Source organism: Manihot esculenta, chromosome 10 (assembly GCF_001659605.2).
Source record: "Manihot esculenta cultivar AM560-2 chromosome 10, M.esculenta_v8, whole genome shotgun sequence".
Classification (NCBI taxonomy): domain Eukaryota; kingdom Viridiplantae; phylum Streptophyta; class Magnoliopsida; order Malpighiales; family Euphorbiaceae; genus Manihot; species Manihot esculenta.
The window spans coordinates 8,318,077-8,329,772 of NC_035170.2; the positions used below are offsets into that span (position 1 = coordinate 8,318,077).

The 11,696-nt window shown below is 30.5% G+C and overlaps 1 protein-coding gene across 1 annotated transcript; it reads left to right on the forward strand.

The window, feature by feature from the left end:
* Positions 1 to 2,079: 2,079 nt before the first annotated feature.
* LOC110625334 (vacuolar protein sorting-associated protein 60.2) lies at positions 2,080 to 11,198 on the forward strand. Its single transcript, XM_021770950.2, has 7 exons — positions 2,080 to 2,240; positions 2,601 to 2,752; positions 5,433 to 5,526; positions 8,700 to 8,771; positions 8,875 to 8,986; positions 9,324 to 9,484; positions 10,869 to 11,198. Exons 1-7 carry the CDS (start codon positions 2,172 to 2,174, stop codon positions 10,920 to 10,922), a joined length of 714 nt encoding a protein of 237 aa, XP_021626642.1. The 5' UTR covers positions 2,080 to 2,171; the 3' UTR covers positions 10,923 to 11,198.
* Positions 11,199 to 11,696: the final 498 nt, after the last annotated feature.

Consider the following 11,696-nt stretch of genomic DNA (forward strand, 5'->3'; position numbering starts at 1 on the left):
ATACATGTAAATTATAGTAAAAGTTTGGACCTTTTTAATTAAAACACATCATTTTTAATGTTAATTTTGTATCTGAAAGTAGAATAAGGGAGTGTTTGATTTACCTAAAATAGAATATGTGAGTGTTTGATTTACCTATTAGATGTAGTACATCGCAAGAAAGTAAATATATAACTATAGAATTTCATTGATAAATGATAAGCAATTTAATTGTTGGTATTTCATATAGTCGGTAAATGGTTAGTAATTTACTTAGCCACCATTTTTTTTTTATAATTTAATCGGTAAATTTACTTATTATTTTTTACTTTCTTATAGTGGTAGATAACTAACACGTAATAGATAAATAAATTGAACCGAGTCGAGCTTTGAATGGCTTAAGTTTGATTTGTCAAAATTTTTTCAAGTTTGAGATAAACTGGAGTTTTACTCATTTCAAACTCAAACCAAATATTAATAAACTCAAATTTAATTCTTTAGCAAATGAGCCAAGACTCCAAGGTTTATCTATCCAAATTTCGAATATTTCATAAACAATTTAATTTATTTATCACTCTAATAAATTTTCATTTGAAATTAATAAATTTAAAACTTGTAACTTTAGTTACATAAGCATATATATGATTTAGCACACCAACCTATAAACAAATTAATAAGCTCTCCAGTTTTAATAAATTGAATATATACAAGTTCTAGAGATGTAGTTCTATCAAGCAGAGTTTAGAAGGCCCAAGCTCAATTTATAAAGTAGGCTTGACCTATAATATTAGAACTCGAGCTCATTTTTCAACATTGAGCTAAGCTTACTCAACTAGCCTATTTACAAGGCCATTCAATGAATCAATTAAGTTTATAAGTTTTAACTAGCCGAATACGGTTGATCTCAATTTTCACTTATTTACTAAATGAGACAAAAAATTAAAGTTTTAAACTCATTTAAAAAAATAATTCGAGCTTAATTAAATTTTTATCAAATCGAATATTCTTACAAATAATTTAGTTCGTTTATATTTTTAGTAGATATCTAAATATGCAAACAAAGGTGTTTAGTAAATTTTTAAAAAGCTAATTATAATTGATGGATAGACAGAAGCATTTCGAATCAGTTAAACTAGACAATTATAAGTTATTACTCTAGTAATTTTTACTCGCAGTCCCTCAAATTTGATTATATTTTTAATTTGATCACTCAATATTAATTTCTTTCATAAAATTTCTTCAATTTTAATTAAATTATCATAAACCAATTTCTTTCTTAAAACTTTTATAATCATGTTAATTGCTAGGTATATAAACTAATCGAAAAGCAAAAAAGCTAGGCAGCTAAACTAGTTCATTTTAAATTTGTTATTAATTACATATATTTTATTTTATTTTTTAAATACAATATTAAATAAATATTTTAACTAAATAAAATATTTAAATTATATTTAATAATAGTAGCTTATAATATGAAAATAATAATAATATTTAATAAAATATAATTAAAATTAAAATTAATAGTATTTATAATAATATTTAAAAATTTCCGAGTTAATTCAATTTAGTTAATGTTAAATATTTAATTATTTAATATTTAATTCTATAAAAATTAAATGGATAAAAAAAGCAAAAAAAAATTCTAATTCTATTTAAAAAAATGTTAAAAGTTTATATTTGATAATTAAAAATAATAAAAAATTGTGTGATTAATGTAAATAGATCATTGTTGTAAATATCTAAAATCTATTAAATTTTAATTAGAAAGAATTAAATCATTGGTGGAAGTTTAAATAATATTTAAACTAAAATTGAAAGAGTTATTAAAAGAAAATTAAAATTAAGCATTGAGAATGAAAATGGGCTGATATCCGCTACCAATTGTAGCTAAAAGCACAAGCACAAGCACAAGCACAAGGAAAGTTCATTTTGATCGGTCCTTTCCGGTTTTTTGAAAAAATCGCCTAGTTTTTGTTTTTTTTTTTTTTTCCAAAGAAAAAATCGTCAAAATCAGTGGGTCAAACGCTAGGAAACTTATTCCCAAGTTTTTTTTTTTTTTTTTTTTTTTTAAATTATTCGAAACTTCTTGACGAGTAAACGTAAAAGAGGAGATAAAAAACCACAAGCCATCTTCTTGCCCATTTTCGTTACAACTTCAAATAGTTCTCTAAACAAAGAAGAAGAAGAAGAAAATGAGGAGAGTCTTTGGCGTTAAGAAAGACAAAGAACCTCCTCCTTCTATTCAAGACGCTTCCGATAGGGTTTCGCTCTCACTCCCTTCTATTTGATTTTGTATATTTTTCCTTAATTTAAGATTGTTTGGTTATGGAAATTTTAATCTGAAGTACCTTTATAGATTCAAAATTTTCAAGTTGTCGTTTCCAATTTGCAGTTGACATCTTCTTTTATGGATTAGATTGGGGTAGATTTTATTTCAGTTTACTTAGATTTTCGTAATTTAGCATTTTCGAGTTTAAATTTGCAATCGGAAGTACCTTAATCATAGAAAATTTGCAACAGTTGCTGGATATGTTATGTTTGCAATGATTAGGGTTTTCTTTCTGGTATACTCTTCCTAATTTTTTTCCTGAAATGGTAATTTAAATTGGTTCCTTCATTAGATCAATAAAAGAGGTGATTCTGTGGATGATAAGATCAAAAAGCTTGATGCAGAGCTCAGTAGGTATAGGGAACAGATTAAGAAAACACGACCTGGACCTGCTCAAGAGGCTGTAAAAGCTCGGGCTATGAGGGTTCTTAAACAAAAGAGAATGTGAGTATCATCTTTGCTCTTTTATGTAATTTTAGTACCACAATTTGCTTCTGACTTGCCATGCTATACTGATGATCCATAGCCGCATATACTCCCAGAAGTCCTAGGGATTTTGTGTGTTTGTGCATATATTGTACAATAAATACGATTAAACTAATTTTGATATAGTCAATAGAAGTATTTTGGGATTTTTTTTTTTTCTTAATTCAATGTGAGATGTTTTGAATTTTTCTGTGCAAGTAGATCATTTCAAATGCAGCTGGTGATAACTAGCTGTATTCTTTTCTCCACTATACTAGGAAGAAAGGATGTATAATAGGAACTACTTTTGAATAATTGTAATCTCTAACAACCATAGGATGTTCTGATCATTATTCAATGTACTTAGCATCTCTAATCAACTTATATGAGACTCATGTCAGGCTAGATTATATGTGGTTCAGATTCTGTATTCTATTAGTGTACCTGGTTTAAACTTCAGACTGAACATCAGGAGCTTTTTTCTGTGTAAGGCACTCTAATTATATATGATTAAGAGATAGGTATTTCACACCTTGTATCTCTAAACTACTAACGTGTGAATGAAGTTAATATTATGTCAATGCCTAGTTTCACTTCTTGGGTATTGCATACATTTTTGAAATAGTCCTCAAAATTCAACATGCTTTTGACTAATTATTCTATCTATGAACTTTATCTTTCTCATTGCGGAACTTTTCAGCATGCTACTGTATTTCAACATTCCTCATCATCCTTTAGCTCCTGTTTCCTTAGCTTTTTATTTAAATTCAAGAATTTTTTTCCTGATAAAGTGTGTCCCTTTCTATCTAAATTAATCTATAAGCCCTACTCTATTCGTACTCTTAGTAAAACCCTGGCCTGAATGAATTTCATTGTTTTAGCGAGGACATCTGGGTTGCTTATTCTGGTATCTTGTGCTCTTGTCTAAATCCTAATTTTCTAAACTACTTCTGTAGATGACAATTCCTTATGAGGTGTTTATTCTAGTAATTGACTTCAATATGGAAATTGATGTTTCAACCAATTATTTAACCTACCATGTCATTTTTATATGGATTACTGTGGAAAGTAGACATTCTGCTTTGTTCCAGTAAGATGAGCTTTATGCGTTAGAAAGTATTATGATGCCTTTAAAGCACTATGCTTCGAAGTTATAGATGCAAATTTTGGTCAAGGATTTGACTTGTAGAAGTAGCATTTCTGGAAAAGGTTGGAAGAAGCATACAATAGATGACATTCCTTTGATCCTCCACAAATGGGAGCCAATGTAAATTGGGACACCCTCTACATAGAAATTTTAGATTTATCTGAAGATTCTCTGGCAATTTTTGGCTCTATTGCAGAACTCATAAAAAGAAACTAGTGTTACTTTCATTTATCTATTATTTGAGTCAATGACTTCAATTAATCATTTTTGTGATAAATCTATTAGGATAGATCATATTAGTGGTGACGAAACTAGTCACTTCACTTCATTGAAGTTCCATTTGTTCAAACATACCACAGTAATAAACAATCTGTTGTAAGCAACTCCCTGGTTCAGAATTGTTCATCTGATGTATTGCATTGCTGATGTATCATCCTAGTCAGTTTCTAGGGTTGCGAGTAGAATTCATTTTCATGGAAGCCAATTGTTCTATCCAAGTCATTAATCCTCTTAGTCTCTCTCTCTCTGCTCTGAGCCGCTTTATCAATGATCTACAAATTAAATATCTTTCTGATCTTTTCTCTATTAATAGTCTATTATTCTGAATCCTTTACAGTCTCTCTCTCTCTCTCTCTCTCTCTCTCCCCCCAAACCTAATCACCATGGCGAACACCAAAGCATTGCTACCTGTTTCCACATGTATCTAGAGTTCATACTCATGATTGATTTTAAGAGATACACAAATGGGACCTCTATGCATCTCTTTTTTGGTTTTCAGAACCCTTATTGCTCAATTTATGACTCTGATGGAGTTATAATCTAGAAGATCCTCATGAGAGTCCCTAAATTCCCCCTTCAAATGATCTATCCAACAAATTATATTGCAAGAAAAGATAGATTGAATTTGTCTGTTTCAGTTGGAGAGCCATGGCATTTAGAAATTTAATTTCATTGTTACATGATCTGGAGTCAGTGCCGCTTTCTCAGATTCAAGTTTTTGGGCATTTTATTGAGCCTAAAATGGAGAGCTGAAACTGTAGTTGAAGAAAAGAAAGCAAAAGACGATGATGATGCCAATTGATAGATGTAGATAAAGAATATATTTCAAGGATCTTTGAATTAACAAAACAAAGAGCAAGTAAGAGAGATACTGGGGAGGTAAGAAGGGAAAACACAAACGACCTCTTTGATGCGTGAGCAGGGCAAAAGTAGGCATTTGACTGCTAATTAGGATGCAAAATTGCTCCATATCAGCTTTTTATTAGTTTCTTTTTCAGATGTCTGTCATTGATCCAGTTGGAAAAAAGAATCGTCATGGTAACTATTTACTTTGGTAGCTCAGTGTTGGTGGATAAATTATCTCCATGTTATTGTGCAGTAATGAAGTCTGAGATACATTGTTTAATGGAGTAGAATTAATTAATATTATTTTGCTACTAGGACCATACTACATGCTTGTTTTTATGTATTATTTCAGTCCACTATTTCTAAAATTTGCAAGCTATTCCACAGGTATGAAGGACAACGGGACATGCTTTACAACCAAACGTTCAACCTTGATCAAGTTGCATTTGCTTCTGAGGGTATTAAAGATGCTCAACAAACTGTATGTCCTCACACTTTTTCATTAATTTCAAATTTATTTTCAGATGAAATATAAGGGCCTCGTAATGTCTCCTTAAGCTGATATCAGTGTAGCATGAAGTTATCAATGGTTGCTATTTAAATGCAATTCATGTCAGGGTGGAGGAAATATTTATCATTAGGATTAGTGCATCGCTTTTGTCCGCCTGCATGTTTGAATTTTATGGTACATGTCCTGGCCTTCACCTGCATAGTGAAAGTGGAATAGTCCATTTCTTTTCAACCTAAAAGTTTATTAAACCTTCAACTACTCCACATGCTTTGCATCCCATTAACATGGGATAGTGTCCTCCTTCATTAACTTGCAGTAGGGAAGAAATAATTACATTTTTTTTTAAAATGTTACTTATTATTATCATCGTCGTGCGTTAATCCTTCCAATTTTGTTTGTTTTAACCTGAATCAATTGATTAATGAAACAAAGAAAGCTTTTTCTAATTACCTGGTATTAAATGATTAATTGATCAAATTATAGATAAGCATGTAATCCCTCCATCCCCTAATTTTTGTCCAACTTTCCATTTTTGGCTGTCCCAAATAGTTGTCCGCTTTCTTGTTTTACATTATGGTTAACATATAAATTGGCTATTGTAGCCTATTTAATTTTATCTTATTTTCAACAATCCCTTAGTAATTATTATTATTTTTTTTTCAAATAAGAATGTAAATTATCTCTAACATTTAATTCAAAACATATGTTATTAATAATGATTTTATTGTTTCAGTAAAACTTAAATATGGGTATAATTGGAAAATTAGTAAAAAAATTTATTATTTAGCTATAATAACTATCATTTCTTTATCTATTTGAAAAAACAAAGTGGACAAAAATTATGAGACAGAGGGAATATTTTGTTAGGTTCTTGATCCCTAGCTCCTCTTCTTGCTTATAGAAGATAGAAAGGAAAGAAAGAAGAAGAAGAAATGGGAATGGAGCAGGAGGTAGATAGAATATTCTGGAATGTTGTATCTCTTATCATAGTCAACAGCAGTTCACAATAGCTGTATTTATACAGCTTATGTAGCTAATAGTAGCATAACTGTTCCCACCCTTCTGATCTTATGTTACAACTTTATTCTTCCTCTAACACTCCTAACTACTTCTTAACTAGCCCTTAGCTACCACAAAGCTTTTCATAGTAAATATTCTAATAAATGAACCCAGAAAAAAAGGCAAGTGAAGAGTCTCCATAAATTACACACTTCCTTTCTTTTTCTGATGAGCATGTAGACAATCTTCTTTTCTATGTGGTAAGAAGAATTAGATTAAAGGCGCCAGGCAAGGTGAGGGATGAGGCGAGGCCTCTTGCAAGAGGTGAGTGCCTTGCCTGGCTAGAGGCATGAGGTACGGCGAGGTGCTGCCTCTGAAAATAACGGGGCTGGCTTATTTTTTCCTTGCTTTTTAAACACCAAACTCTAATTTATAGTTTCCTTTTGAATTCGCTGTTTGGATAACTAAATTTTAGGTACTAGCCTTGTATTTATGCTCACTAATTAGCAAGAGAATAGTACAATATCTACATAAATATGACTTATATATATATATATAATACAAACAGACAAAGGCTATGGCGCCTCACTTCAAAATGGCCTTCACCTCTCACCTAAGACCATAAGGTACCCAGTTGCTTTAGTGTCTCTTAATAGCTAGTCAGTACAACAATGAGAGTTGAAAGATGAAGGTATTATTGAAGCCAAATTTTGAATACACCAAACAGAGACAAGGTATGGGACAACCAGACCTGTACTCTAGAGTGGAAAATTATGATGTAATATAAGCATCATTATTTATCGGCATGCTTAAGCATAAATTTCATGAATTCCAACTGAGATATGGTTTGTTTTCTTTTAGTGGTTTAATCAGTTTGGATATTGATTTAGTTTCTGGACATGAATTTAATGGTGCACAATTATCCAATTTGAGGATCCATGCGATGTATTTCCAGTTTGGTGATCTGAATTCTCCAATAATTGTTCTGCAACCAGTTGAATTTTCCATTTGTTTTGTCTATAACTTTTATATGAATTGGGAACAGTGCTTGTTTATTTTTGAATTTTTTACTAGGACTTCACATTTGATCTAAGGAAACAGTCTCCTCGCTATGCAAAAGTCTGGGATACATCCCAACTCAGTTGCCCATAATGGTGGCAAGTCTTATGCCTACATACTCGCCATTAATCTAATAAAATTCCCAAAGAGTGTTCATCTAAGTTTTAATAAATTTTACATTAAAATCAAAATATTATATGGTAATGTTTGGGCCATTCTACCTAGGAAACTGATAATCTGTTTTATAAACATTACTTTTGGACTATTTATTGAGTTGATTATTGAATTTGGTTTTAGGAGATCTGCATATAACAAAGAAAGTAAAATTTGTCACTTTTTTTAAAATAAAATGTTGATATTTGTCATTATATACAGTAATTGTAACTTAACCAATAAGTAAAAAGTAATTCATGATAAATTGCTAGCTAACAGAAGTAATTAATATCATCACCAATGTGAGCAACTAATAGTCAACTCAGCTGCCAGCCTAAGTAGGGCTGAAATGTAGAAATAGTTATTCTATTTGAAATAGTAGTGATAATAATTGTAAAGTTGCAACTTAACGCCATATTTTACTTATAAAATAAAATTGTAAGGCACTCAGCAACTCACATTAAATAATAGGAATTCTTTTATACCCACCGTTGAAGATTTATCATATGCTAAATCAACTGTGTGCATTGGGCTATGGAGTATTCACCTTGAAATATTCTTGGTAGCATACAAAGGTTCATGCTTCAAGGCTGTCAAGGTGGAGCTGTATTTGTAGTTTTGTACACTGATTGGAACCTGCTGCCTACCTTGGGTGAGGAAGGAAATGAAAATATGACTAGGGAAGGGCTACTTTTAAAATATGCAATTAAATATTGGAGTGTCTTCTTATACCTTTACTTTGCATATCCATTTGTTTAGGAGATATTTACTGGAGCCATTTTGATGACACTGGTTACTAATATTCTGGTGTCTTCTTATACCTTTACTTTGCATAACCATTTGTTTAGAAGGAGATATTTCCTGGAGCTATTTTGGCGACACTGATTACTAATATATGATTTTCTTAATTGAATGTTTTTTGTTCTTGTCAGATGACAGCTTTGAAATCTGCCAACAAGGAGTTGAAAGGAATGATGAAAACTGTGAAGATCCAAGACATAGATGTATATGCTCTTTCAATTTGTCGTGCTGCTAAATTCTCTTGTTAATTTCACGTTGGCTTCTTGAGGGAATTTATGGTGCTAAATTTACATTTTTAATTTGTAGAGTTTGCAAGATGAGATGATGGACTTGATGGATGTGAGTAATGAAATCCAAGAGACCCTGGGTAGAAGCTATAATGTTCCCGATGATATTGATGAGGATGAACTCATGGGAGGTAAGTTTAGTTTACAACTAAAGGATCAAGCTGATACATAATTTTTGGGCACGTTTCAAATTTTTGTTTTAACTTCCCCATCTATTTGATGTTCGTGAGAATTCAGAGTAAATTGCTCTTTCTATAAAATGTATTAATTGCTCGATCATTCCAATGGGACTAAAAAATTGCAATGCTATCATTTCAGTAGCATTTAACAGTTTCTTTTCCTGGTTTTTGTAACTTCCTTTTCTCCCATGCTGTCAATTGGAAACATCTATCCACGCATTAATTGAGAGGAAAATGTTTCATGCGCTTGTATTGGGTATTAGTTTGCTGATTGAACTCTGCATCGCAGAACTTGATGCACTGGAAGCAGACATGGGAATGGAAACTGAATCTGATGGTGTACCTTCTTATCTCCAACCTGATAAGGAACCTGATTTGGATTCAGAACTCAACTTACCCTCAGCACCAATAGGACAGGCAGCAGCAGCAGCGGGTAGAAATAATGCGCAGGTAAACATGACATTTAATTTACTATTGGTAAATTACTTTTTCATCATTGAGTTACACCAAAATTAATAGATATGTGCTTCTATTTTAAAAATTCAATAGTTTATTACCTATAATGTGACTCCGTCAAACTGAAGAAGTATGCAAATGTTAGTTTTAACATAATCTAAGGATGAAAGATTAGTATATCTTTAAAATTTTTTGGTAATTTCTCATATAATTAACGAAAATTTGAGTGGAGGGACTTTCAATTTGATAAAGTCAAAATATAAGAACTAAATTTAAAATTAAAAGACATATATGTTAATTTTGGCATTGCTCAAGGACTAAAAGTAATTTGCCCTTTACAATTTTCTGTTCTACTGAAAGATGAATAGAGCATGCTGGTGGAAGTGGCTGCCAAATGCTATTGCTGTTATGTTATTGGCTAGTCGCTTGATTACTGGCTTACTGCATCTGCATGTGCCCAATAAAATAAAATAAGATAAAATAAACAAAAAATCATGCTGTCCTCCTGTAACCATTTGCTCATGGATTATAGATCGACTTAAATCTAAATCGATTTTGGGTTATTGGATCCATTATCTTTGAAATTACTGAAGTTCTATTAATTAATATGTTTATTATAATTTTGTTAATAAAATATTATTTATGATTATTATTTTTATAATTTTATTAATAATATTAAATTTATAATCATCATTTGGCTAAGATAAGTTATAATTATTATTTTTATAAATTAAAGTTACTATTATTTAACTGTTTAACTTATTAATGGTTATAATTTTTATTTTATTTCAGTTAACTAGGTTGTAAGTTATAATCGACCAACATTTTGGTTTCAGTTAAAGTTCTGTTTTCTTTTAATTTCAGTTTGGTTCAGTTTGATTAACCAAAGGCCCCCCATTTTGTACATAGTAATTGTTATTGGTTTCTTTTATTTTGATACTCACTTTGACTAATTAAATTACTGTATTATCATTATTAAAAATTTAACATTACAATGTACACTCTCATTTAATGTATAATAACTTTTTTCCTTTTAAGTTATTTTCATAATAAATGAGCTTATAAATTATTTTTAACTAAACACATCAACTTTTCTCTATCACTTATAAGTATAAATACCAAACATGTAACAATTTAAAATTGAAAAGTGCTTATAAGTTTAAATTAACTTATAAGCACTTAATGCTTAAAAGCTAAATTTCGTAAGTCAGCCAAATATTTACTTAATCATTATTATACCCAAAAAAAAAAAATGCATCTAAGTTTGTATATTCATTTTATACATTTTTAATTAATCATCTACAAATATATAATTTAATGATTGTATAGCTCATTATCATCTAATTTTGGTATTTTTTGGATTATAATGTTTGTACAGACTGAAGATGAACTAGGTTTACCTGCTGTTCCTCGGGCGTCAATACGTGGTTAGATGACTACTTGGTGTGGTCCTTGTGTATATTTAAATGGGAGTTGAACCGGTGATTCCATTGGTATTTGGAGGTTGAATTTATTTCTTCTAATAGATTTTCCCCCCTTCTTTTTCCTCTTTTATCTTAGCAATGACTATTGGGGGATATTTTTGTGTAAAATTTGAATTTCTACTTTATGGATATATAATATTTGTGTGTGCAGGCAGGCATCCCTATCAATGTTGAAGGACTTAAAACATATTTAATAAATTTCATTAAAAAATTTCATGGTGCAATATAATCGAGTACGTTGGAAGGGCCTTTCATATTTTTTATTTGAATTTATTTTAGAGATAATATTTTTTGTCTTTATATTTTTTATTACTCAAAAGACAAAGTAATTTTCCCTTTACAATTTTCTGTTCTACCGAAAGATGAATAGAGCATGCTGGTGGAAGTGGCTGCCAAATGCTATTGCTGTTACGTTATTGGCTAGTCGCTTGGTTACTGGCTTACTTCATCTACATGTGCCCAGTAAAATAAAATAAGATAAATTCTGTTCACCCCAGAGATACACTTGGCAAATAAAAAAAAAAAAAAATTCATGGTGCAATATAATCGAGGATGTTGGAACTGCATCTACTGTCTTAATGTGAATCTTTAAAAATGATTATGAAAATGGACTAATATTTTTGTCCATGCAATGGAGATTGCATTTTCATGTCTAAAATAGGCAAAAGATACAAACAAGTGATGTAATACTGGTCTTATTAGTAAAGTCCAATCCAATTAGT

Bases quoted from the DNA above. Each gene is read 5' to 3' on its own strand.
- LOC110625334 (XM_021770950.2), top strand. From the start codon at position 2,172: ATGAGGAGAGTCTTTGGCGTTAAGAAAGACAAAGAACCTCCTCCTTCT. The intron at 2,241-2,600 runs GTTTCGCTCTCA...TTCCTTCATTAG, and splicing joins TTCAAGACGCTTCCGATAGG to ATCAATAAAAGAGGTGATTC. The intron at 2,753-5,432 runs GTGAGTATCATC...GCTATTCCACAG, and splicing joins GTTCTTAAACAAAAGAGAAT to GTATGAAGGACAACGGGACA.